Below are 27668 nucleotides of genomic sequence, written 5' to 3' on the forward strand. Positions count from 1 at the left end.
ACAAATCCCACTTCCTGAGTGTTTTTTGATGTAAATAATTATAAATGGCAGGTATGCAAAGAAGTTAAGATGGCAAAAAGCAAGGAGTACAGGCTATGGAAATACAATTTAGATTACACACTTTTAGTATATTACACAATGCTGAGGTGTGCGTGCTGTTAGAAGTTACACAGCATCACTTCAAACATATCTGCATGATGTTGATGCTGGTGATTTACTGAAGTTGGTCATAGTACTCTGAAAAACTAAAGCCTCTGCAATGCAAAGACTGCAATTTCAAAGTGAGGCAAAACAAGACAAATGTCACGCATGTACTGTTCCTCTCAAATTATACCTTTGAGCAGCATCTTCATTTTTCAGATCAGCTGAATGCTTATTTCCTAGAAATCAAATATAAAAATATACAAATTAGTGTATTTTCTTAACAGAGGAAAATGCTGGAACCTGAAAAATATTAAAACCTCTAAACTGTAAGCACAATCAAGATAATTGCTTAGTAACTTGCTTTTGATGGCTGTGATTTCAGTAAGCTGGTATTCAGCAACCAGTTAGACACACTTTTAAAGTGTGAAAACAGACAGGCCCAACTCTTCTCACACTCTCATTCATCGTATCCTGTATACACAAAAAAGGAAAGAATAATTCTGACAATAATTTTGTGCCAGCCACACCCCCCTGGCCCTCCAGGCCAGCGTTACTCCTGCACCCCACTGCTGTCCCCACTGCTGTCCCCACGGCTGTCCCACCGCAGGCTTTTGCTCCGGGCCAGGTCCAACGCCGGCACCCTCACACAGAGCCGCTATTGCCGCCCTCGCTGCCGCCAGCGAGCCCTGACCCAGCTTCCGACACGGGTGCCCCGGGCAGCTGCTCCCCTACGACAAGAGCAACAGGCAGGGGAGATACCGGGCTGTTATCCTGGGAAGGACGCAGCGCTCTGACCAGCTAGCTGCACCACCCCGACACAGCCCGCGTGCGACGCTCAGGGCGCGCCGGGGCGGGCTGTCCCCTCACAGCCTGAGGGGGCGCCGGGTCCCTGCCTCGCCTTGCCCGGCCCGCCGCTCATCACGGCCCCGCACCCGGTCCGGTCCGGCCCGGCCCGGCAGAGGCCCACAGAGCCGACCACGGCCGGCCCGCCGCTCTCCCCGGCATGGCGGGTTGGGCGAGTCCGCCGCTGTGCCGGCCTGGGGGCACAGGGAGAGCCCAAAGCGCCAGGCGGGGGGAGTGGGGGGACCGGCCCGCGAAACGTGGCCCCCACCTGCGCGCCGCCGGCGGGGCTTGCCCGTCCCGGCCGCCATCATCGCCATCACCGCCGCTCCGCCCGCCGACCTCTCACCCGGGGCGGAGCTGCTGCTGCGGCGGGGCCGGGCCGGGAGAGGCGGCAGCGCGGAGTTGAGGGGTTCGGCTGGTGGGGGCTGAGGTGAGGTGAGGTGAGGTGAGGTGAGGTGAGGTGAGGTGAGGTGAGGTGAGGTGAGGTGAGGTGAGGTGAGGTGGTGGTGTGGTGCTGTGGTGCTGTGCCCTTGTGGTTTTTAATTCAGCTTTGTGTTATAGGCTGAGGCTGGCAGCCTCTCCGTCCCAGCCTGCGTGTGGTACCGCCCAGAGAAGGGGTTGGAGTGTTTGTTTATTAAGAGGGAGTTTGGTGAGTATTAATAGAACGTTTCGCATGGTTCAGATGCTGCCCATTTGCCGCTGAAACCTCCTAAAAGATTCAGTTAGAAACCGGATTAAGTATTAAGGCCGGAGACCATCTGCGAGCTCAGCCAGTAAATCCCTGGAGCAGCACGGTGGGTGCCTGGGGAGCGTTTCAAGGTTGTAAGTACATTGTGAAGTTACTGAGAGCTGAAAATGCAACAGTATTGGCGTTCGAAAGTATGTTACATTTTTTTGTCGGGATTAGTAACATTCTGTAAAGTGAAGAGCTCAAATAGTACGAAGTGTGGTAATAAAGTGTGTGGTAATGACCTGGTTAAAATGACAGGCTAGAAAGGATAGGTCTCAGTGACATACAGATGTCAAACTGGACCATCGAGAATAGAAAGTGAGTTGTTTATTCTTTGAATAAAGAAGGTCACATAAAAATGCCTTTTAAGCTTTTGTGAGTTGTCCCCCTTTTGTAAGCATCCAGATAGGTTTGTTGTCTGTGTGTTGTCTCATGTAGCTTAGGTCAAATGTAAGAGGAAAGGCTGAGAACATCACATGGAGATGTCTGTGTTTTGGTGAATAGTTACCTAATTGACCAGATGTAGAGGTAATTGACACTCGTAGTGATCATATAACCAGGTTTAGGCCCATGGCATTACTTAATACTATAAAGATTATGACTGCTGCTATGATATGTCGTATGGGATACCCAAGCTTGATTGTATTTGTAATTCATGGTCCTGGCTATGTAAGACTTGGTACATACTTGACATTACTTAAATGTATAACTTCGTTGTTTTTAGCAAGAAAGTTGTAAATTTTAATACTTCGAGATAAAAGGCCACTGTACTAGTCCAACCTAAACACTAGAAAGAAATAAATTATATTGTATATGTAATCTTGACGGGACTGTTGATATAAAGCAGCATGGTGTTTGGATGAGCGCCTTCACGTGCCAGATATCGGGTTAGTGTGTGCCAGTCAGGGCTGAGCAGAAGCACCTCTGATCAGAACAGTCACAGAAAATGTAGTGTGTCATGGGCTATCACACTTGGCATGCAGTCAGCCCAGACTTGCTCTGTATTAGCTGCAGGTTTCCATATATGTGCCCAAAGTAGTCACTGAAACCTTCAAACTTCTTAAGGTGACCCAGATAGTACTTGAAAAATTGCTTTCCTGTGCATAGAATGCAGGTTGTTTCCTGTCTGTAATACTGTCTTCCTGAAAATATGGGGAGTAGAACAATATAGCATACACCTCTTAAAAAGGAATTTTCCCTTATTTTCCAATTATGTAGACTTAATATCTGTCTAGATTGTTCTTATTCCTCTATTAACATTTTTTTGATAATGTGATTATTTTTCAGCCTCTGTTTTAAATTCATGTAATGTAATACTGCCCTCTTTAATTTATAATAGATTTTGATGCCAGAAGAACACAGTCAAACTATAATGGCAGTTGATGAACTTCAAGCCATAATACAAAGATGTGTAAGTAGTTTTCTTTCCTTAGAAGTAACAAGTATAAGTAGTGTGAATTTCTCTTCATATATTATAATTAAAACCAAAATGACCTCAAAAAACAAGTCAGCTGTTAGCAGAACTCCTCACTGGAGTTCAGCCTCCATGTTTCATTGACTTCTCTGTGGTGCTTATCCCAAGATGCTTGATTATTTCTGCTTCTTGGAGAAAGGAGTGTTCTTGTACCCAGGAACAAAAGCAGGTTTTTGTAGAAAATACATCTTCCAAACAGAATCCTGTAGTCTAGACTTAATGCTATTGAAATACTGCCTTGATGTTCCATCATAACTTGGTAGCTTTTTCAATATGTGAAAAATGTATAAAAGTTACAATGATACTACATTTAATTTTGAAATGAAGGCTTGGAATTTCTTATTTCTTACTTGACTTTAATAAGTATGGAGTTAAACATTAATATTTTCTTTCTAGCAAATTCTGGAAGAAGCTGATTTCAAAGGAGAAGATTTTAATCTGTTTCAGGTAGCAGGTCAGAAGTGTTTGGAAGATGGATATGCAGCTCAGTTATTAGAAGTAATTCAAAATGAGAAAAACAAGGTGAGTTTAAGTTTGCACTATATATTCGTGTTTATTAACATCATTAAATATAAAACTGCTTATTAAGAGGGAAAAGCTACTTTCCCTGTAGAGCAAGGCTGTACATATGAATAGCTGATAAGTTGACTTGTGTTAAGTGCACATTATTCTGTATTCAGGTAGCTCACAGAAACCCAAGTCACAGTAATCTTAAAACCATTAGTAACTCTTCTTTGTGAGTGAAGCAAAGAGAAAAGGAAGGACGAAAGCATAATCAGGAGAAAGCTACAGCATCCCACTTCTGCAGGACAGGGACTTCAGATGGTGTACTAGGTCTGGCTGGCATGGAGTTGGCTTTCTTCATGGCAGCTTGCATAGTGCTGTGTTTTAGATTTCTGACTAAAAAGGTGTTGATAACACACCAGTGCTTCAGCTACTGCTGATCAATGCTTGTACAGCATCAAGGCCTTCTCCATTTCTCACTCTGCCCCCAGTAAGTAGGAAATTTGGGAGGAGACACAGCTAACCCAAAGCAGTGAGATATTCCACACCATGTAACATCATGCTCAGCAGGAAAGACATGTGGATGGGGACCCATTCCAAAATAGCTGTTGCTTGGAGGCTGGCTGGGCATTGGTCTGCTGGTGGGAGCTGGTTTGCATCATTCCCCTTGTCATGCCCTGCTACCTTTTGTCATTCACATATTACATTGTCCTTACCTTTGGGGTTAGCCTGTTTTGCTCTTTTGACTCTCGCCCCCATCCCCATCTGAGGGACAAGAGCTAGGAAGCAGTGGTGGGGTGCTTAGTTGCTGTCTGGGGTCAGCCCACCACAAATGGATATAATAATATTGACCAAAACTGTAGGAGCCAACTAGGCTGATGGCAATTTGAAATACTACTGTTTGTGGGCACTAGGGATGCTGGGAGAATATACGAAACTGAACAGAGATAAATAGGAAGTTCAGAAAGAAAGTGAAGGGCAGAATATTTTAGCAATGTTACATGGGGTTCACAATCTGGTTTTGAATTCTGTGAGTTTGAAGTAACAACTGAAAGTCTGAATCCCCTCCCCTCAAGTTACGACTAATTTGTCCAAGTGTTCTTTCAGCACAACTCCTCTGCTCAGTCCTGTTTTAAATGTATTTTCATAGACATTTAGAAGTATATATTGACATGTTAATGTTAAGAAATAGAAGAAAACTATACAAAATATACAGCTGTGTTTATATAGGTATGGGAAGAGAATACAAAGTGTGTCAAATTATGCTAACAGTAGTTAAATATTCAATGACAGTGGCAGTAACGGTTACACCTTGATCTGTTGTCACTTTTGGTCTTTATATATACAATCATTCTGGGTTTAGAAGACATCCAGTTTTGGTTTATTCTCTGAAAATCTGGTTTTTAGGTTATCATCAAGAATATGGGTTGGAATCTCATTTCTCCTCTTGTTAGATGTATTTTCATGTACAAACAAGAAGATGATAAGCGAGAAAGCTGCCTGAGGATACTAGATCAGTTGGCACAGGTATGGGTTTGAAACACATGATTATGAAACAATAATGTTAGGGAAGTTCTGCACAGAAAGGGGTGCTAGATCATTAATCCACAAAGCTAGTGCACCAAAGGCCAGTTACACAAACATACACAATTCGGTTCTGACAATATTTGCATAATGGATCTACATCACTGCTTGGATAAGCTGCTCTTAGTTTAACGTTCTCTCACCTCCATTTAAAGGTACAGCAAATTCTGAATTCATCGTGCAAGTTCAGTGGGTAGGGCTCTTTGGAAGAGGCAGCCTTAGCATCAGAGGTGTGGTTTTCACACTGAAATGAGCTAAGTTGATCTAAAGGACACAATCTTAGCTGAGTTGGCTAGCTTGAGTAAAATTTACAGTATGTTGCTGAATGTGTTTTCTAGTATCTAATTCAAGGTCTCTCTGTTGATGTTTTCTCTTTAGTTGTTTCAAAACCATTCTGCAAGACCTTGCCATTTTCCACTTATCTGTGTCTGAATAGTATTTATTGTTCTCTTTTCTATCATTCACTCTGCAAAGTCTTTTCTTTAAATCATTCATCCTTCTTCAATATGAGAATCATTACCTGATGATTCTGATGGAGTAGGAGGGGAAACATGTTTTAATCTGTAAAAAACTCATTCTCTTTCATTTATGCACTCCAAAAACAACTTGCAAACTTTATAGCTTGAATTAAATTCACACTCAAATTCTAATTCTCTCTCTGCTCCTAAGGATTACTTTGCAAAGGTACTGTGAGGTTTTTAAAACCCATAAAAATCAGGTTTAGTCTCAATTTTTACTATTACATGTTTTCAGCTCATATGAAAGTGTACACACAGGTATGCTCTACCATAGCTGTTAATTGTAGGCATGTACTTATTGTTTCATATTTGTTTTCTTAAATCTTACCTTGGATATTCAGATCTTCTCCCTTGATGTTCAGGAACTTTGGTATTGAAGTTTGCATGTGATTCATTTTTTTGGTTATGACCATGGTTATTTAAAAATATGCATTGTTCCACTCTTGCAGCTCTGCAATCCAAAGGAACTTTTTTTAGGTTTACTTGAGCAGATTGAGCAGACCTCTGGAGAGCAAGTGTGCCAAACTGTCATGTTATTGCTTCAGCCTTTGCAGACAGGTGGGAATTGAGTTTATCATGCGATTTATGAAATAAATTATTTTCTCATTTATTTATCAATTTAGTTTAGCCTTTGCTGGAATGGTTTCAGAATACATCTGTCCTGACAAGCTTTACAGTTTATTATATTCTGTAAAATAACATAAGACATACATTTCATGCTTATATTGGCCTGTTAGAAAAATATTTTAGATGGGACTAATAGCATCAGTTGAGAAAGCAACATTTAGCTATTTTTCATCATTTACAAGAATGTGGTCCTATGACAGTTATATTTAGAGGTGTAAAGCACTCATGCTGTTGTTGCAGAAATAAGGAATCACATGGATTTGTGAAATTCATTATTTAACTTCTAAAACATGCAATTCTATTTTTTTATAGTCTAAAACTTTCATTTCAATTGAAGCATGTTGAAATACTTTATTGGTGAAGGGGGGGAGCATTATTCTGGCTTACATATGAAAATTTAAAATGTTGAGTTTGGCCATTCTCTCAGTAGGTAACAAGCAGTAGTTGCTGTTTTGTTAGATGAGATGAAATTCAGTGTTGTGTGTCAAGTTGAAGTCTGATTGTAGCAATCTCCAAGATGTGTTATTGTATTATATTAGAATTTAACAAGAGAAATATGTGGTTTATTGGATAGCCAATTTGCAGTTAGTCTGCACTGAGTCCAGGTAAAATGGACAGCCTCTGGTGTTGCTTCCTCAGTCTGGGAGAGTCTCTGTTAGTTTTGCCATGGAATAAAAACCAGAGTCAGTTCTCAGCAGAAAAGCTGGGCCATTGTCTCTGGTTTTGCCAAGCACAAAAGGAGTCAAGTAATGAATGTGTTTTCCGGGTCAGATATGTGCCATTTCATTTAGCCCAGTTCTAGAAAAGTGGATTTTCTTTTGGTCCTCATCCTGGTGGTGTGGAGAAAGGAAGAATGGTGAAATGTGTGACAGCTTTAATATTTGTTACTTGCAAATACATGATCTTGTTGACTACAGTATATTAAACTAGGGGATGATGATTAGTCTGGCTGGATTTGCTCATGTGATTTCAGGTATCAGTCCCTCTCCTTCCCTGAAAAGGAAATGTTTTCTACGTAGTCATGTTGTTTTTCTTCATGTTTTCCTCTACTAAGTAAGTAATAAATTAGTGTCTCAAAATGTTCTATTTTTCCCCTTTTTTATTTTCTTTCCTCCAGTGCTTTTGAAACTTCAGAACAAGAAAGCCTACTCAGTGGGTTTGTCATTGGCCATGATTATGAATCAGCTTACTCCCTTACCTGTACCTTATACGAAACAACAAATACAAGAAGATAAACTTGGTCTCTGTCAATGTTGTAATGCAGTGGTGGACTTTGCTAAACCTTTTGTGAATGAAGTTGTTAAAAATATGGAAAAGTCATCAGAATACAATGACATGGAGCTGAAAGAAGAATTAATAAAATTGTGAGCATTTTATGTCAGTGTTACGTATTCCTGTAACTTAACAAAAAGAGTAGTAGGCATTTATTATATAGATAGCAAATAAATCACATTTTAGTGTTTTATAATGCTGCCAACATATATTCAACTAATGTGGTATTTTGACAAAGAATCCCTAAATAGGCCTGATATATGTATGAAGTGAGAGAAGAAAGGTAAAAACTACTTTCTGTTTAGTACAGGGAAATGGTAAACAACTATTAGTTGCTATATTGTGAAGCTGATTTGGTATTCCTCTCCTTCTCAAATTTACAGCAGTGAGAGTAATCATAGTCTGGAGGTGAAGTCTAAGGAATGCTTCTACCGGAGATGTTTGGTTTTTTTTATTCTCTGTGGAATACCTTGAATAGCAGCAGCTGATATGAATACAGACATTATTCTTGGTCATCAATAACACTATCATAGTCTGTATTTATGACTGTATTGGTGATTTAGTTCCATCCCTTTCTATTTCAGCTGTATGAAAAGCCTGAAGTACCCATTATTGACAGCTCAGCTTGAACAACTTGAAGGCCTTGAAGAACATCCTTTTCGGCATTTTGCAACTGAAATTATAGTGAGTGCAGTCAAAATTAATTGCAGTGTGTGCAGAACCAGTGGTCTAGTTGATAATTGCCTGTAATTTGTTCTAGAGCTCATTTTGATTTCATTATTGGTTAGTGGAGTGAGGTACATCCTGCCTTTCCTGTTGGAAACAGTCTGAAAAACATGTTTTTAATGCTAATTATGAATTATCTTTTCTTCTCTTTCTCAAGAAATTTACATCTGTTTATGGCATTAGGTAGTGGGAGCTGAAGCTAAGGTCAGTAAGTCATGCTTTGACTGGATGACATCTTGTGTAATCCTAATTTTCCAAAATATGCCATCCTGGATGTTGGGTTTGGGCAACCCCAGAATAGTGAGCTGACCTTGATCTCCTCATTTCTCTGTAATATGTACAACAGGAATTACACTCTGTCCTCAGACACATGAAGGGTGTTGGGGGGTAACCACTGTAGTATTTCTGGTGTACAAATGTCAGGTGTTCCTTGTGTTGTGCATCACAGGAAAGAAAGGCCATACAAAGCAATTCTAACTTTAAATCAGGGCTTGCCTCTAGCAGCTAAATGTTGTGCTCCATATTGATTAGTGAGAAAAAAACAAAATACTGAGTATTCTGTGTTCCAAAAAACACAGAGATTTTGTGACAAAAGGTTTTCATGAACCTATTGTTACTCATAGCATTGGGAATAAAGGAGCTGAACTAGGAGTTTTCAGGTGGTCTTTATTCTGCTTTTTGCTAACTTTTGTGTGCTTGACTTTGCTATCTTAGTAACATTTTTCCAACACTAGTCATTTTTCCTCCAGGGATTTTTTGTGTGCGTTTGTTCATATATAATAAATATCACCTATTTATATTATTTTATATATTTAAAACATTTATATTAATTTAGATGCATACTGTACAAGAGAATGTACTGTAAATACAGTTAGAGCTTTAAAACTTAATTGGTATACAGGTGTTTTAAGGCAACTATAGGAAATCTATTTTTATTTTTTTAGAACATTTTGTGGAATATAAGAGAATTGATACCATTAGTGTTTGTACCTAATAAAGGCAAAAGTCCGCCCTGGGAGAATCCGGAGTTTGCAGACATAGAGCGAAAGAATTCCACTGATTCTTTGGCATGTCTGTCCTATCTGGTGTTTGTTCAGCATTTTGGTGTTGAATGCTTTCCAATGGTTTTTAGGTAAGAGCTATTTTTTTTCAATTACTTTAAGTCTGTACTTTGAAGATTCTTTCTGAGCAGAAGAGAACTTTATTTGTGAACAGTTATGAATTAAATCTGTATTTCACTAGTATTAATTTTATGTCAATCTTTATGCATTTATATTTTATGTAAGTTTATATATATAAAGTACATACTCCTGCAGATGTATTGCAGTTTAATTTTAGATGAGCTGTCCTTTAACAGAAACTGGTATGATTAGTCACATGCTGAAAATTAATTGTATTAAATGTTCATTTACACATCTATAGACAGTTTCCACATAAGAGTTCTTAGCAGTGATTTGACTTACAATTCTTTTATCTATTTAAAAATTAATTATTTTAGAAAGATATTTTTATTTTTTCAAAGAATACTAATCCTGTCAAATATATTAATTATGTGCAAATGTGTATGGCTTATGAAGTTTAATGTAGCCTAATTCTTCTCTTCTAGTCCTTCATACCTTCTGCTGTGCAATATGACACATATTGAAGTGCTGCTGAAAAGGTAGGGTTTGTGGAATTTGCAGGTCTAGATAGTGGGTGCGATCTTTTCCAGTAATTCATAATATCAAATTTGAAATATAGGTAAGTTCAGAGGAGGTTTTTAAAATTGAGCATTAAAATGGCAAGTTCCACACAAGATGGCTTCTCTTATTAAGAAGGAGAAGTTGTCTAAACATTTATGTATTGTTTCCCTCTTGTATGTGATATGGTATTGTGATACCATTTTTAGAAACTTTATTCTGAAAATGTAAAATTAGTAGTTTAAACACATGCAGAATAATTAATTAGAGTGTACACTTACTTGCACTTCTGTAACAATTATTACTGAAGGCAACTATTGTGAAAATATTTATTTGAATGTATTCTGACATGATACAGAAAATACTTAAAGGTCAGGCTTTCTAAAGGAAACCAAACTTTTCTATATATTGTGATTATTTCACCTTCCATAAGCAGCAGTGTTACCAAATAGCTTCTAGCACTGCTATGGAAGGCAGGTTTCCTATTCTGACTGCTTACGATTTCATTTTCTTTGGTAATCAGTGTCTCAGTACCTATGAGAGATGACACTGCTTTTGAGCACTTAAAAATACTGAGGGAGAAAAAGTAATTTTTGATTGTGAAGAGATGAGTCTAATGTTCAACTTCTCATCCACAAGTTTATTCTAAAAATCTTTGAGAAGAGTAACGAAGATTCTGTATTTTAAAAATAGAGTGAAAATTGTTGAGGGACAAGTTCTTGTTGACCTCTGTTCTACTGTTTCTTCTGAAATATCCACTGTCTTTTTAATTAACAACTTATATTTGATTTTTTTTCTAGAACAGAAGAATCTGTATTATCTAAAGGACTTGTAAGTTGTTTTTTTAAATTAAATTTTCAGTGTTAGAATGTTTTATTTTTCAGTTTAAGGATCGGTAAAACTTGTTTCCCCTTCTAAGAGGGGTACAACTGATAGTTCAGATAATAGTTTCAGAAATATTTTGATGCTTAATTAAGTATTCTTCAGTCTTAAAAATACCTGTATTTATTGAACTTATAGTCCTGCATAAATGTTTAAATTACAGTTTTTACTTAAAATTGCAGCTGCTTGGAACTTGCAATATCTGAATGAGTATTTAAGAGTGAAGGGTGTTTTAGCCATGAGATGTTAAGCTGATGTATTAACATCCTGTATATGTGCATACTGTTGGCAGCCTTCTTTTCTTTTCCCTACCCTGCAGGATCTGTTTGAGAGCTGTTTATTGAGAATGGAAGACAACAGCCTTCTCCATCCCTATTTAGAATTCAGAGTCTTTATTAATGTACCTCAGGTAATAAGAAACAATGTAGAGAAGTCTTCAAATTTTGATTAGAAATAATGCCTAGCGGTCCTGTAGATGTCTGAGAGTGGGCATATTACTGGACCTTTTTACACCTGTACCATTAAATTGAAACCTTCAGTGTCTTGCTATACAGAATTGATTGTCTCTTCTACCTCCTGCAGCGTGAAGTTTCAGTGACAATTAAAACACACCCAAGTGTATGTACAGGTCACTGAAGCAGATGGGCACAGATCTTAGTTGAAAGGTGGTGCCTGCTTGTTTTTGTCTCCTCCTTGCCAGTCTGCTGCTTGGCTACATCCTTATGTGGAACTCACAGTACCAGAGTAGAGCTCTTGTGGATCAGCCCTGGGATTTTGACCACTAAAGCTGGCATGAATTTCTCTGATGAGAATCTTCACATAATCACCTGGACATTCCCAAGTGTGCTGTGGATTTTTTGTTTGGTTGGTTTTTTTAAAGTCTTGAGTAGATTTTGGTCAGTGTGATGTAATGTAATAATTTGTATGTAATTATAAACTGTATTTCCTTTTTCTGACTGCAGGATTTGGTAAAAATTATGACCCTTTGCCCCATGGAGAATATGGTATGTTAAGTGGCCTACAGAAACAGTAAATGCTGAATAAATTTTTTTAGAATTCATCTGATAAGCATCTCTGCTTTTTCTAGAGAAAGAAGAGTTTAAATATTTTGCAGTTGTTCATAGACAAGTTTGACACAGAGGGAAAATACACATTATTCAGGTATGCATCCCAGTTACTGTAGGTTGTGCAATAACAGCCCTAGTGCAGCTTAATTGAATAGATACAATGATTTCTGACAGAATTTCCATCTGATAAGCCATATTAATTTTACTGTGTTAATTTTTTGATAAATAATGAATTTCAATTGCCTCATATAAAATTAGCTGTCTTATGTAAGCCAGTGTTTAAAGGTTACATAGTCACTCTGTTTTTCTGTGGTAAAACTCCCACTTAGTGAATGTCATCTAAGTTTTGAGCTAACTCTACGGGAGCTTTAAAGAGATAATATCTTTGTTTTGTTTGTTTGAAGGTGTTTACTGAAGACAAGCAACCATGCTGGTGTGGAAGGATACATTATTAAAAATATAAAAGATCAGATTCACATAGCGTTAACGGTGAGGCTGTTACCAGTAAAAACCAAGTTGCCTTCTCAAAATTCTATCAGTATGATGTTGAGAAAATGTCTACAGCTTAAACTTTGAGTGATGCATTAAAAAATCCACTTTGGAAAGAAACGTAAGATTGGAAAATTTTATTAAGAACATTACTTTGGCTTTTTCTGTCTATGCATATTTGGGTTATAATTTTACAGTTGTATTTTTAATTGCACAATCTTACTGTATTTTTCTATATAAGTTATTACCTTTTCTGTGCTTGAAAATACATTTCTTTCTTAAAGTGGAACTGCTCAGTATATTGTTTTATCCCCACAGTTCCTCATTTTTTAAAATGTAATTCAAACATTACAGTCCAGATAGAATTATTAATTTTTTCTTTGCTTTTTTGATGACAGTGAGCATTTTATTATGAGTGCTACGCAAATGATAAATCCATCAGGAAGGGCTGAGCTAGATCAAAGCCATTTTAATCTCCTATTTTATAGTAATTTATACCAGAAAGTTGGGAAAATTAATTAAAACTAAATGATTAACTTTTTACCATGCAGTTTCAGAATTCTCTTACTACATTTCTTCCATTTCTTTCCTGGCTGTCAAAAAGACAAATAATTTTAAAATGATTAAAAGGCTGATTTGTGTACTTCACTCACAGGGAGGTGATAATTAGAAAGCATTTCTTCCAGTGCTTGATTTTTTTTTTTTTTTACTTTTCTGTTTTATGCAAGTTCTTGTTACATTATTTAAGATCTAAATTTTGCATTCAGCTAAACTTTTTGTATTTTTTTTTTAGAAGGAATATGACAACGTTTGGTTTACAGGACATCACCTGATCTCCCTTCTAGATTTAGTACTTTCACTTCCAGAAGGTGCTGAGACCGATCTTCTGCAAAACTCAGACAGGTGAGTTGCAATCACAGTTGGAAGCTTTTCTCCTTTCTTTATCATTTAAAAAGCCTTTAAACTATCTTACTACAATGATGTATGCTGTCATGTAATTAATGAGGTGACAACATCAGTGTATTTTAAGTTTTTGGAACTAAAAGTGGGAATAGTCACTTATTTCAACCAGCTCTGCATAGAAGAATGTCACAATGCCATGACATTAATTTTTAACAGTAAAAAAGGATGTCCTCCTCCATTCCCCAAGGATGTTAAGACTTCAGTCGTGAAATGACATAATTACTGGGTAAAGAATTTCTTCAGGAATGTATGGTTTGTCAGCTCTCTGCAGAAGCAGTTGGAGGAGTAAAAGCAATGTGGTATGTTGTCTAATGTGATACAGGGGAATAACAATTACCAGATGCAACTTACAGTGCAAGGCATTTTTGAGGCTGTTTTGCAGATTGCTGCTGGTAATCCAGTATCTCATGAGTAGGATTACAGATCCACCTGAACAGTAAATAATTGCATTAAAAAATAAAAAAATGAATGTCTCTGAGAATCCCCTGTATATAGGACAAGCCTTCCTATATAATAAATAATATGATGATGCTTGGACTTCTAAATCAGTGGGGAGATAATGTCCAGATGGACACATACCTGCTTAAAAAAGCCCAGAAGTATGATGTGTAACTGTACTTTTTATCTGGAAAAAACAATAAATAATTTCTGCTTGGAAGTATGGTAAAACAAAAGCAAAAACCTTATTTTAAAAAGCACACTCAAAAATTCAGTACAGTAATAAAGAAAATTGTCGCACTAGTTTCAAATCGACTTTGAATCATCAATGATGCATATTATAGATAGGTTCTGTCTCTTGAGAGAGCTCTCTTCCTCACAATCACCAGCCTTCTCCATTCTGATGACAGTTTCAGTTTTACTTGCAAAGTGTGAACTGTTGTGTGGACGTCACTACACACTGGTGCTCTAGATGGAGCTGTACTGCTCAGGAGATGTGTGGTTGCTTTTTGTACAAACAGATACTCTTAGGATGTCTGGCTAATGGACAATTAAAATTACTATCCTGGTAATAGGTATCTGTGCTCTGGATTATAAATTGTATGTTTTTAATTCACAGGATTATGGCATCACTAAATCTGCTGAGATACTTAGTCATTAAGGATTGTGAAAGTGATAATCAAGTAAGTACTATTTGATGTGAAAATGATTGATTAGCTGAGAGGTGGATTCACATGAACACTGTTATCCTTGATTCAAAAAGCATAGGTTTTGCATTTTTCTTTGCAATGGTTAGTTCCCCAGAAGTGATGCTTTTATTAAGACATTAGGATATATGTGATGTTCCTTTATTCTGATGAAATTTTTTGCATATATACTGTTACTATAAACAAATGAATCCTTTTACTCTGCCTGTTGAACTGTGATCTATTTCCATAACATTAGAGTATGTCACCACAAAATCACATACCCAAAAGTATTCCCATATGAAAAACTTGTTATTTTTGCTTATTAATTCACTGGTATCCCTCAAACCTCCAACTGGGTATGTTTGTAACAAAAATAATACAAAATACTGGTGTCTGGTTTCTGAAATACAGAAAAAAATTCTGATCTCCTTTTAGACTAATTTGAGATATAAGAATACATTTTGTAAGTGTCTAATAATCTTACTAGTCTAAGTAGAATAACAGTGAAATAACTTGCACTGATTGTGGAAACCATAATGAAAATGAAAAGCAAAATTAGCTTTCAGTGGGTGCATTTCTAATTTAATATTTATGTAATTAGTTAATATTGGTAGACTGTATCTGTTTGTCATATTTAAGGGGTGATCTAGGTACTCATTATGGTCCACTCAATTGCATGGAAATACATAGCTTTGTAAGGAAAGTAAGAACTCCTCTTTTATTCTTAATAAAAAAACTACATGTAGTAGCACTCAGCTGCTCTAACAGTGCTATCTAGTACCTGGCAAAAAGAATGTCCATACAGTTTGAGGAAAAAATAGCATCACATCTTCAGAAGATTTTCCCTTAAATTTAGGCTCTGTCAGTTCTTCTTGACTTCCTCCCTGTCTCTCTTCATATAGTGCAAGTGAGGCAGAAAGAAAATGCCTCCTTTCATGTCAGTTCAGATATTTTGATTGCTGCATAACAAGCATTTTCATTAATCGAGTTTAAAAATAAGTATTTTTCTAGAAAGTTCCTTTTTTAAGCCACATCCTGGTGGAAGTAATTACTGTTCTTATTTGAACAGTTAACTGTGTCATCTGGTGGACTTTCCACTGTTGTTAGTGGACTCACTGTATTTAACACTGAAAATTCTTATTTTTATCATCCTTATTCTGCCCTTTGAGGATACTGGCTGAAGAAAAGAGTTGTATAAATGGCTCTTATATCGAAGGACACAAAGGCTGCTTTGTATTTGTTTCCTTCTACAGCAGTTTTGTAGCAAACCCAAGCTTATTTTCCTCTCTGTAACCCTGAACAGCCTTGGTTTTGAGCATCTTTTCCTTGCACCTCTTGCTTCCTAAGTGCCATTATTGTAAACTCCTTCTTTCCACCCATGCCAAACTGGGGAGAATTCGTTGTCACTGTGGCTGCTGTGCTGAAGGATGGGATAGTAGCATATCCAGTAACATTCCTACAATGCTTTTAAAATGCACTGTAGACATTTGGGAAGCATGAGATTTATCAGAACTGTCATTTGGCATTGCAATACAGTGTTAATTCAGGAATGTTAACATAAGTTTTTGTTGTTTTACTGCTGAATTATCTGAAAAGAGTCTCCAACTGCCATTGACTTGGTGTAGAGATTCTGGCCTGAGAACAGGCCTAGAACCTCCCCTCCAACACATCAAGATCCTTTTAGCTTTGCTTACAAGAACAAGCTGAAAATGTGCATTTCCATTGCTGTAGTTATCAGCCTACCTAGGTCCTCCTTCCCTCTGCTCCCCTTTTTTTTTTGACTGCTTCATTCTCCAATCAACAAATAATGTACAGGAGAGGAAGAGGAGCTTAAATATTTGTCACAATGCTGTTCTTGCTTAAATGCACGAGTCCAAATTATTTTTTTCTCTTCTCCTCCCACCACAAAAGTGTATGTTTTAAAGACTAGTCAAAAAACTTGTGCTCAAAAGCTTAGTATTGCAATGCTTCATTAAAACTGTTTTGTAACCACCTCTGTTCTGTTTGACTAGACTGGTGTATGGACCACACTTGGCAAGATAAAGCAGAATTTCTTAAAGCCACTGCGTGTAGGACTCAATATGTCAAAAGCACATTATGAAGCAGAAATAAAAAATAAGAAAGAAAACAGAAAAGGTCAGTTTTTGTTGGGTTTTTTTGTTCTTATCTTTGTTCATACCTAGAAACTTTGGTAATCATTTGGAAATGAGGAACTGGTGAATGCTGTATAGATCAGGTTTTATTTAACTGTTGACACTATTCCAAACTTCAAATAATAATTCAGTAGTTTCTATATTGAAAATGTTCATAATTGATCATTTAATTTCAGAAAAATCTGAACTTGTTTATCTGTCATCATATTTGTAAATCTTATGGAAACCTAATAGAACTGTCACATGAAGACCTTCAGAGCTTGTTCTGCATTTATACTTTTAATTTTACAAAGGAGTGACTAAGTCTCTCTGAATGCATAACCCTTAGGTTTCATACCAGGTGTGGGGGGGTTAACAAGAGAAAAAATAAGTCACAGTGCTCTCTGAAGCCTGAAGCATTACATTCATTTTTAATTTTTTTTTTTTTTAATCTGACACACAGAATCAGATTCTGCTCTGGGTTAAGCAGACACATTGCACAGGGCATAAAAGCTGTATCTGCTTTAGGCAATCTCTCTGTATGTCAGATCCTCTGTTCCTTGTGGTCTCCAGTATAATTAAGACAGCCCAAGGAATTTGTGTCTGCTACTAAAAATGTCAATACAGCTTTTTGCCTCTAGTCTTATCCTCTTCTGTTGAAAACTATGTAAGTATGAGGCAAAGAAGGGGATTTTTTTTCTCAAGACAACCTGTGGATATCTTTCTAAAGGAAATCCTTCAGAATTAATCAGGAAGCTTTTTCTTAAATCCCTCTTACATTTCTCTAGCCTTCGACAATGTACAAAGAGAGTTTGGGAGAGAACATCCAACTTGTAACAATAAATGATTTAGCTTTCTTCCCTAGTGTATAATCTTTGTAAACATTACATTGAATTTCAAATATGTGGTCTGAGTGTAAGAGGTTTTCCCCTTCTTTTTCAGACCTGTCCTTGTAGTTTAGCCTGCTGCAAGTAATCTCTCTGAAACAGAGAAGCCTGCAGCCTTTTCTTAATAAAATAAGTATTTCATGTCTGGATCCATTAAGTCAAGCTAAAGAACCTCCTACTGTTTCCCTGGATGTGGAAATACTAAAAATGTATGAAAACCAGACCAGATAACATTTTATTTTTCCTTTCAAAGAGCATGTGAGCTCTATAAAGTTGGTTTCAGTTGCAAATCTTGCCTGTTCAGTAATGTAGGCATTTGTGTTACAGAAAGTGTAAAGATAGCATCCAACTGTTTTCCTCTTAAGGTTCAGCACCCTTAGTCATGTATTTCATCCATCCCTAGATTTCTGTTCTTAACAATTACTGTCATGAAATGCTGATATTTTAAATATTCTTTTAATTCTAAGAGTTGTGTTGGTTGTTTTCTTCTACAGAGGCACACAGTTCTAACCCAGTTTGCTCTGTAACTGTTAGTGGGGAAAAGATGCCTGCCATGACTACAGGAATGCAGCTTCAAGTGAGTTTGCCCTTCCCTTCAGAGTCACGCAGAAGTACTGACATTTTTTGTGGAGACAAAAGTAAATGTAAAATAGGTAAAAAGAATTCTACTAACAATAACACTCATCTTTCTTGTCATTTCAGGTTTTACACTCAGCTCTCTTCACATTTGACTTAATAGAAAGTGTTCTAGCTCGAGTAGAAGAACTCATTGAAGGGAAAACAAAAGCTGTAATGGAGGAAAATAGTTAAGTCAGCTGAAGTGTTTGAATTAACATACTCCTTACAAGATCATTTGGACTATGAGACTTCAGTTGCAAGGGAGGCTACCACCCTTTATAGACGAGCAATTTAGAGTGGCCTCCAGAATTGCAAATGCTGTTCTTCATAAGTCTTGTTGCTGTTCTTGTTTATTTTCTTTTGCTCTTGTTGCATGTGATTTGCAGATACAGTCTATTTACTTCTCTTCAGAATGTGATGCTTTTTCTTAAGTTTAGAAACTAAAAACAGGGCAGGGGTGTGTTCTTCTCTGTGGCAAGGAGGTATGGCTAGGCATTTATTTTTTTTTATTTTCAGAATTTGTTAGGTAATAGTTGCTGACTGGTGTTGCGAATTACAAAGATTTTTATCAAGTGACTGAAGAACCATTAATTAAAAAGCCGTGTTTAAGCAGAAGGTATTTTTATTAGCACATTTTAATGTTGACAAACAAGCTTCTATATTTGCAAACAGGACTGTAAGGTACAGATAGGTAACAGTATATTCTATACTATCTATAAATAGTAAAAACACTGTGGCAAAGGAAACCAGGTTTAAAGAAAAACACATCAGCTTTGAGCCAAATAAGATTTTAAAACTGAGTAACATAACAGATAACCCTTGTGTTTAAAAAACAGCGTAAAGTTTCATACATACAGCTGCTTATTTTAGGGATACCTGTATTGTGGAATTGTTCTGATTATCCTTATCTTGAATCATACAGTTTTCCTTAAGATATAGTAAATATTTTGGGGAATTATTTATAAACAGATGAGCCTCTAAGTTCAGAACCAAGTTAAAAGTAAGGATGACTTTTCTATAGTGCAGCTAAACCACTTCTTCTCCCCCTGCCCAGTACATTTGGTATCAAGTATGCTATTTTTCACTGTATAGTTATTTAATATGAATTTTCATTCCAAATGCATATGTTGTATGTAGTCTTTTGAAATGTAACTATATTTTTAAGAACATTTTATATTTTGTTTAAAATGTAGCAACTTTATTTATGAATAAAAAACCCAAATACTAAGTTAATTACAGTGGAATTGGTACTCCTGAAGCATCTTCCAAACTGGACTTTTTTCTATTATTTGGGCTTTTGTCATTTCCATTTTGCAACGAGTATCATCTGCTTGTGGCTTGGAAGTTATCTTGGAGAAAAGAAAAATATTATGAGTAGGACACAGTGAATTTTAGGTAATAGAATATTCAACATTTTCTTTTTCCAGTAGTAGAAATGCAGAATTATTCATCAGTGAAATTTGAATCGTGTTCTGAAGTAGGTGTTCAGGAATGATGTACACAGAGGTGATAGTATTTCAACAGGAGTTAGCAGTAAATGAAGACATCCTAATTTAACAGTGGTAAATAACAGCCAAACAAGCTCTTAAGTATCTGTTTTCTTAGATGCTATTAAGAGCTATTAAGTTACCTCTAACAGTAGTTTAAAGACTCAGCTAATGCATCAGAGTACCAGTCCTACCTCAGTGTATTAATGGATTGTGGTCAGTATAACCCAAAAAGTTCCATTAAGGAAAACCAAATATTTTACAGTTCTTGGCTTTTCCTGAGTAATACACTCATATTTTTAAGTATATGCAACTGGACTTACCTTAGCCATAGTTAGCATTAATTTAACAGTTTCAGCAGGATTGTGAACTGGTATTACACGTACGTTACTGCCCAGGAATCTGCGCATCAAAATAAGTAAGATTACTTTTAGAATATGTATTTAATTTGTTATGCCATAAAACTCAAACAGCATTCCCACATGATGTAAACAGCTTTTTAGTGTGCAGTTTTACTTAGGGAGAAGACTGCTTTTATCTTGAAAGGGCAAGTGGAGCATTCATGCTGTTTGTAAAGCCATCTGTCCCATTTCTGTAGCACTTACTTAGGTGGGATTTGGAAGGGCTCATTTCTTTATCTAGGTCTCTTCAACAATCAATCAGCATTTCTTAAGCATGTGTACATTCAGAGAGAGCTAAACCCTCTTCTGTGATATTGCTGAAAACTCTTCTCAGTGGCAGTAAAAAATATTCAGGTTGTTTTTATGGCTTTGGAAGAACACAGCAAAGTATCTAAAAACACTGTGCTAAAAGTATTTCAGAATTTGAACTAAATCTTTGTACTGTACTATAAATAAAACAACCTGTATTCCAGGCATGATTAAGATAATGGGATAATTCCACTACTTTCATGTAAAGGCTTGTTCACTCAAATACTTTAACCTAAAATTAATTCTTTCTATAAATACTGTTATTCATATGCATTCGTTCTTGAGAATGGAATCTGAAGATTCAAAATAGTAACATGAGTTGTCATTCAGTGCGGTTATGGAAGAGAGAGATCAAAGCTTAGGCAAGCACAGAGCCTCTCCCTCAGTGAGGGAGCACCTTAAGTGTGTTGGAACAATGACAGTGTTACCTTTGCTGCTGTTTTCTGTTGTAGAGCTAAAACAGGAGAGGGACTTCACAACAAAGAATGAGGAATTTTAAATAACTAAAATGAATTTAAATAATGCAGATGAAGTGCCCAGCTGCTCACTTGCATAGTCCCCTGTGACCTCCCCTTGTGCCTACCACCTGTTCTTCCCTGCAATCTGTCTGATAACTTGGACTCATTCACATTAAGACCTCATGCTGGTAAAGTATCTCAGCTGAACTTGTCTCCCCTTGCTTCTAATTAGCAAAAATAAATGTTACAGGTACTGTCCTTCTCTAAGCATAGGCACTCAGGTCCCTGGTGGGTTTTGCTAAAAGGTGATGTAGGAACAAGGGTTGGGTTTACATTTAGAGATCAGGGAAAAAAATTGATGCAGTTTTGCTAATACTAGAATGGGCTAAACAAAGCATGAATGAACAAAGTGCAACAAGGAAACAATTACATGTACTTACCTAGATCCAACCTGTTTCTATAAATAGTTTTGCTTCCAATAACAGCAGGACTAAATTTAGCTTTATTAATTTGATTGATGGACAGAATACTGGCATTTGAACATGTCTGGCCTTTCCTCCAAGGTGTTTAAAACTTCACATACAGACGTACTGGGGTTATTAGTGGAATGCTCATTTAAGCTATGATGATAAACACTACTTTTCTCCTGCTTCCCCCATGCTGTACACAACCCTACATAAAACGTTCATGTTGTTAACAAGAATCCTGTAATTTTCTGGTTAATAATAATAAAAAAAATTCCTTCCCTAATTGCAGCAAACCCATAGATAGATAAGCAGAAAGACATAGTAATAGAAGACAACCTGACAATTACTAAGGGGCTTTGTTTTTTAACAAATCCAACAGGTGGCTTGTAGTTTCAAAGAACATGGTGCAAGTTTCAACCCCACCAATGAAGAAGCTCAGCCAGTGATTTACAAACAACAGCAGAACTCCAAGTTGCCAGGTAGTAAAAAAAGCACATGAATTTAAATATATATATATAATTGTGCCTTGTCAACATCAATTTGATATTGCTCGGAATGACAAAATATTTATTTTAATAAAATTACATAATAATTACATAATAAATTTTGGAATACAGCTCCAAAATACAATGCACAAAATCCACTGTTACATAAGCACAAAGTAAATTGAGAATTAGCATTGCCATCAGCTAAATAACGTGGTCCTGCTGAATGGTGGCTGAACTTTTAAAACCTCTCATAAAAATTTACAGGGTTTTCACAAACGGGTAATAGATTTCTTACATTTAATCTCATACACTCTGTCATGCATCAGCATTTGGAAGTATGCCCAGGATTTAATGAAACTGGTGCCAGTTACCTCAAGGAGGTAAAGATCAAAGACTTCATTAGAATAGTCACTTCTGTGAGGCCAAGAGTGACAATCAGCTGCAGTTAGGGCTACTGTACCTACAAGAAAATAGTTCTGACTACAAGCATGGAGCATAATCTGATTGCTGTTGTCAGCAGGTGTGTACTAAAATATGCAAGTTTTCAGACTCTATTAGAAATTAGAGATAAGTTTTAAATAAACCAGTTTTAATGTTGTTTTATACTTTTGGTGTAAAATAACATTGATTGTTTAATTGTTCTAGGCAATTTTAATAGACACTGTTCCAAGTAAACATTTTAAAAGCTGGTAAAAAATCTGCACTTTACAATAAAGCCTTTTCTCATTATGTAAACTTGCCTGTTCTGTTTTGAAAATGACCATGAAAATATGGTTACAGAGCTAAGAAAATTGTGTAATTTTCCAATTCAAGAGAAAACTTGAAAAAGAATTATATTACATAGCCCTAAAATGATTGAAAAAGGAAGCATATTTGCTATGTTTAGAGGAACATCCTCTTTTGTTACCTATGATATGTCAGATTGATTCACTTGGTATTCTTTTTATTTGCTATTAATAAACAAATACTTTAAATATTTTTCCAGTGCATTAGTAAAATACAACGTGTGTCTGAATTCCTGTAAATAATTCACAAAGGGTAAGGTTGGAAGGGACCACAGTGTGTCAACTCCAACCTCCTTACTCAAGGAGGGTCATCCTAGAGCATGCTGCATAGGATTACATCCAGATAGTTCTGGAATATCTCCAGTGAAGGCCATACACCCTCTCTGGGCAATCTGTTCCAGTGTATGGTCACTGCACAGTAAAGGAGTTCTTCCTCATATTTAGGTGAAACTTCCTGTGCATCAGTTTCTGTCCATTGCCTCTTGTCCTATTTATTCCTAAAAATAATATTTCCAAATCCAAGACTGCTATTTCATTTCTTCTTAGCAATATAGAGTTGAGTTTGATGTTGAAATCATACCTTCTCTGAATCCTGAACATGGCACTCCATTCTTCTGGTCCATGAAGAGCAGCTGACAAAACCAAAAAACTGTTCCGATGGATGTTTATGAACTTCTGAATCCTTTTGGAAAACTCTTCTTCCCCTGTCCTAAGCAAGTCTTGAGTGTCTGACAGTATAAATGCAATGCCTATTGAGGAAAGTGCTGTAAATGTACAGGTCATGGCAGCAATGGGATTAAGTTCTCACCACAAACTGGGAAGCACAATTCTTAATTCAACCATTTGTTTAAAAGGCAATGGAACAGAACATGAATGGATTTCCACATCTCTGACAGGGAGATTTGGCCAGTGATGATGAGTAATTTTAAGGTAACACTACAAATATCTCAGGTAATTTTTCTACCATAACATCAAAAAACCACCAACTATACAATCCACTCAAAGTAGACACATCTGAATGCCTTTGAGTGTACATGCTTCAGGAACAAGCAACTGCTATAATGGAATGAATTTGGGGCAAATGCGAAGGCTGACTGAAAAGCTCAGCAAGTCCTGTTTCTAAAGGAAAGAAGCAGCTGTAAAATCTTAAAAGTTAGCTAAACTGTCTACCATGAAAAATGAAATTGTAACTGTCAATTTAAGTTGTTCTAAAAGGGAAAGTTAAGAAGGCTGAAGTTTAGGAGGCTTAACAACTGAGCATACAAAAATCTATCTCAATGTGTGCTAGTCATTAAAGTTCAGGAAAACTTCAGATAAAGGATCTCATCTTCTGTTCTAAAAAGGAAAAATAGCTATTTCATGTTTACAGCTCAGTGATTTCCCAATCAAACCCACTCCAATAATCCTTTCCTCACCTCCACTGCTATCACCAGCTTGCAAATTCAACTTTCAAGTTGAAAGCCAAAGGTGTTGGTTCACTCTTATATTTACAGCCATGTATACTAAAGATCCTGATGGCAGTTTAATGTTAGTGGCATTTAGCATGTTTACTCAGTTATAACAAAAATTTACTGAGTAGTTCAGCAAATGATCACCAAATCTCATGTAGCTGTTCTATAATATATGTACCAAAAAAGTAAAAAACAATGAAAGTATTTAATCCCCAGTGTTCTCTGTTTCATCCTCTGATTTACATACAATCATAGCACAGCTCCTTCCAGTACTGTACAACATCCCCACAAGGCAGGTTTTATTCAGTTTAGTGTAGCCCACAACAGGGCCTGACTTTGTACTTCTTTGGAATTTATGATTTAAAAGCATAAACTTTAAAGTACTGTACCAGAAAGAGGAAAAATCACAGATCCAGTTTCCACTGATTCTGAGTATCGAACTCGGTGTTGTTGTCTCTGCAAAACTGTAGAAATTTCATGATCCTAAATAAATTTTACAAGGTTATTTTAAAATTTTTTAGCCAACAAGTTAGAAATGTTCTTAAAGAATCAGCTGAACCATTATAGCTGAACCATTTAGCACTGTTGTTCAAAAAGTATTTTTTATTCCACTTAAAATTAAAAAAAAATACTAAAATGTTAAACATGTTCAATTAAGGAAATTTTGAAGTATTTGATTGGAAGTTACAAACACCGAAAAACAATTCTGTATGTGTACATTCAGTTTGTCTCAGGAAACTCTTGCATAATGCATAAAGCTCAAACGTTTTACAGTCTGTTTTGGTAAGATGTGCTAGAGGAGGACTTGCAGAAAGGAGGATCATACAGCAGTGTGTTTCTATGACTCTGGTTAATTAGGCTGCATTATTTTCACAGATGTCAGCATCTCAGCTGGAAAATCGTTCAGAAATTCTGTATGGGACATGATTTTCTTTAAAGCTTTTTGACAGAATGCAATCCACACAGGAAAACTAGAACACTGCACTATGCAGCATAATCATCTACAGAATGGAATGTGTTTGGATGTATTTTTCAGCCTGCAAAAAGCATTTCTGCAGTATGTTCCACAGAAGCTGCACGAACACACACATATTAAAGGTTAAATCACGGAACCTTTTTTAGCTAATAACATGTTCTTTAACCTACCCATTCAAAACACAGCCAGCCTGCTTATATAGGGAAGTGCCATGATTTAGTGGAAGAGTACAACAGAAAATCTGGATAGCAAGTGAACCCTGAAGGAGACAGTAATCAGAAATGTCACGCTTTCAAAGGGAACACTCAGTGGCAATTGCTTGCAAGGTATAGCTACATTTTGGAAAAAAGTCTCAGCTTCAAAGCCACTGCTAAATTATTTAACGTACAAATATAAATATAACAGCTATATGAAAATGATAGCTCATAACTAAAACTGATACAGAAGAGCCATCCTGGACTTGTATTCAGTTATCTCCATTGCTTTGCTTATGGGGAGCCCTAACAGCAGTAGTTTTGAGTAGAGCTGGGAGTAGGAGTGAGTTATGCTGGTACAGCTGATGAAGTCACTGCCATCCATTACCTCTCGCCATATTATGGCACAAACAGGCACAGTTTACAGGCTGTAAATTTCAAAATGAGTAGGAAAGTAAGTATAGGCTTTAAACTGAGGTGATTCAGGAATTACTTCAACATGGTTCACCCATTTACACAGTGGAGATGGGGTGATAACCTTGTCAGCCAAGCTAGCATAAGATATCCTTGCTTGTGAATCAAAGCTCTCTTGCCTCTAAATTGTTGCCAGCTGGCATGAAATTGGCCTCAGCTGCAGAAGCTAATTACCAGCTCCTTGACATACCCTTTTACTTTACTTGGGAACAGAGTCAAGGCTTCTGATGTTAACAGATAAAAATATATATTAGTATCTGTAAGACTCAGTATGTTAAACTCAATTATGTACTTACTGAGTAATTGTCTACCCCGTGTTGATACTGTATAGGAAAAAATAAAGTATTGAGGGAGAAATTCAGAAAATTCAGCAACATTTCTGATGGAATTATTTATAGAGCAAACTGAAAGAGGCATCAGTGCAGTGCAAAAACGATGAGTCAGGAGAACAATCCTAAAGCAGTGTAACTCAGAATAGCAGGTGGCAAGAATACTAAATAGATATGGAAGTAGCTAGCAGAAAATACAGATACACACAAAAAGAACCAGTGTTCCAGTAGAAGCAGCTTCAGACTAGTATCCCTGTTTCAGCCTGAAAAAAACTGTATTCGTTGACATAGAATAAAATATTTCCATATACAGAATATAGGAAATGCTTCTTTCAGCATTTCCTGGTGAGTCAGATGCTGTATCCTACCTGCAGAGCTGTACTCATAATGATCGTCGTTATCCACCTCGTCTGCTCCTGCCCACAACCTTCTGTCATCTCTTTCGATGGTTTAATGGCTCTGCAGTGAGATCTCAGGTGCTACTTCTGAAAAGTTTGGGAAAAGAGAGACGACAAGTATTTCCTTCCAGTTAACGAGGTGAGATGTTCAAAGCACGCGGACACATTAAAGAGCTGATTAAAAACCAGGGCACGACTCAATTGCCGTGCCATGATTTAGCCCACTGCCACTGAGCTAATTTAAGATGGCAGTTAGATATCTAAATAGCTTTAAGGAATTTGCATCTGGGCAGGCTGCCTCTGTAAGGCATAACACTCATCTGAAAATATTCCTGGATGTGCAGCTTGGCAGGCGTTCGTGTCTCCACAAGGCTCACGCGGAGCAGTTGGGGTCAGCAGAGCTCCGGGCAGGAGCGAGAGGCAGCCCGGAGCCTGGGCCCGGATGGTTCCCGTTAGCCTTGGTGCCAGCTGCGCCCAACGCCAGCCTCACCCAGCCCCTTCCCCGGTGTAAAACCTGCTCTGGCGCTGGCCTGGCTCCCCGGGGCGCCTCCGGGAGGGCGGCAAAGCGGGAGGGCGGCGGCGCGAAGGGAGCGAGGCCCCCCCTCACCCTCAGCCCTCAGGAGGAGCCGCGCGGCGCTGGAACCGAAGGCTCGAGGGAATGCTCGTAATGGGCGGCTGATGCTGCAGCTGTTTCTGGGCAAGAACAGGCCAGGTTATTTTCTATAGAACATATAAACACAGAAGGTTCACAGAAGAAAAATGTGAAAGCAAGAGACAGCACCACTTTCAGTGAAAAAGAAATACTGTTTTGAAGCTTCTTTTTAAATCATGTTCTTACATGATTACATGAGGGAACAATACTTCCACATGGTGAAGAAGAGCTGGACTGCTGAGCCATTAAAAGCACTGGTATCCAGCTTTGCTCTTCACCCAGGCATGAGTCTAGCTTCTCATACTATCTTCTGAAACTGGTATTTTTACTAAAAATCAGAGATTTTAGTAAAGGCTTTTTCTTTTTAAACACTTTTTAGGGCATTTTAAAATAGAAGAAACTAACCTCATACATTAAAATAAAAAATTAAATAAATTTATGTAGGAAATTGTTTGGCTTGCATAGAAATAATTAGACACTGTAGTAATTTAAAAATGACTCTTCTCCTTTTTGTTTCAGACAAGACATGGATT

At 37.2% G+C, this 27668-nt stretch overlaps 3 protein-coding genes across 7 annotated transcripts in view; 1 reads left to right on the top strand and 2 right to left on the bottom strand.

The window, feature by feature from the left end:
- RPAP2 (RNA polymerase II associated protein 2) overlaps positions 1-1320 on the bottom strand; it is a 35570-nt gene extending 34250 nt beyond the window's left edge. The window contains exons 1-2 of the mRNA XM_082286824.1: positions 1256-1320; positions 335-380 (exon numbers count right to left, since the gene is read on the bottom strand). Coding sequence (XP_082142950.1) covers positions 335-380; positions 1256-1304 — 95 coding nt within the window. The 5' untranslated portion in view covers positions 1305-1320. The remainder of the gene's footprint in view (positions 1-334; positions 381-1255) is intronic.
- Positions 1321-1359: 39 nt separating this feature from the next.
- GLMN (glomulin, FKBP associated protein) lies at positions 1360-19462 on the top strand. 5 transcript variants are annotated; one of them, XM_082287062.1, is made up of 20 exons: positions 1360-1417; positions 1670-1809; positions 3057-3128; positions 3588-3713; positions 5103-5222; positions 6247-6355; positions 7542-7788; positions 8281-8380; positions 9367-9554; positions 10029-10082; positions 10902-10932; positions 11303-11392; positions 11946-11987; positions 12071-12144; positions 12455-12539; positions 13333-13442; positions 14560-14623; positions 16642-16765; positions 18143-18225; positions 18351-19460. In XM_082287062.1, the coding sequence occupies exons 3-20, from the start codon at positions 3063-3065 to the stop codon at positions 18456-18458; spliced, it is 1821 nt and encodes a 606-aa protein (XP_082143188.1). In that variant the 5' UTR covers positions 1360-1417; positions 1670-1809; positions 3057-3062; the 3' UTR covers positions 18459-19460. The 5 variants fall into 5 exon arrangements, with proteins under 5 accessions (XP_082143188.1, XP_082143187.1, XP_082143189.1 ...); XM_082287061.1 differs by having other exon boundaries at positions 1670-1781; positions 18351-19459; XM_082287063.1 differs by lacking the exon at positions 1670-1809 and adding an exon at positions 1549-1636 and having other exon boundaries at positions 1367-1417; positions 13336-13442; positions 18351-19462.
- Positions 19463-19479: 17 nt separating this feature from the next.
- Positions 19480-26575, bottom strand: LOC309576080 (protein SPO16 homolog). The gene is made up of 5 exons (XM_082287064.1): positions 26454-26575; positions 24502-24595; positions 23242-23410; positions 20077-20155; positions 19480-19615 (listed from the first exon to the last, which is right to left on the bottom strand). Exons 1-5 carry the CDS (start codon positions 26520-26522, stop codon positions 19496-19498), a joined length of 531 nt encoding a protein of 176 aa, XP_082143190.1. The 5' UTR covers positions 26523-26575; the 3' UTR covers positions 19480-19495.
- Between the last annotated feature and the right edge of the window lie 1093 nt (positions 26576-27668).

This window comes from Coloeus monedula (genome assembly GCF_965178545.1).
Source record: "Coloeus monedula genome assembly, chromosome: 9".
Lineage (NCBI taxonomy): Eukaryota > Metazoa > Chordata > Aves > Passeriformes > Corvidae > Coloeus > Coloeus monedula.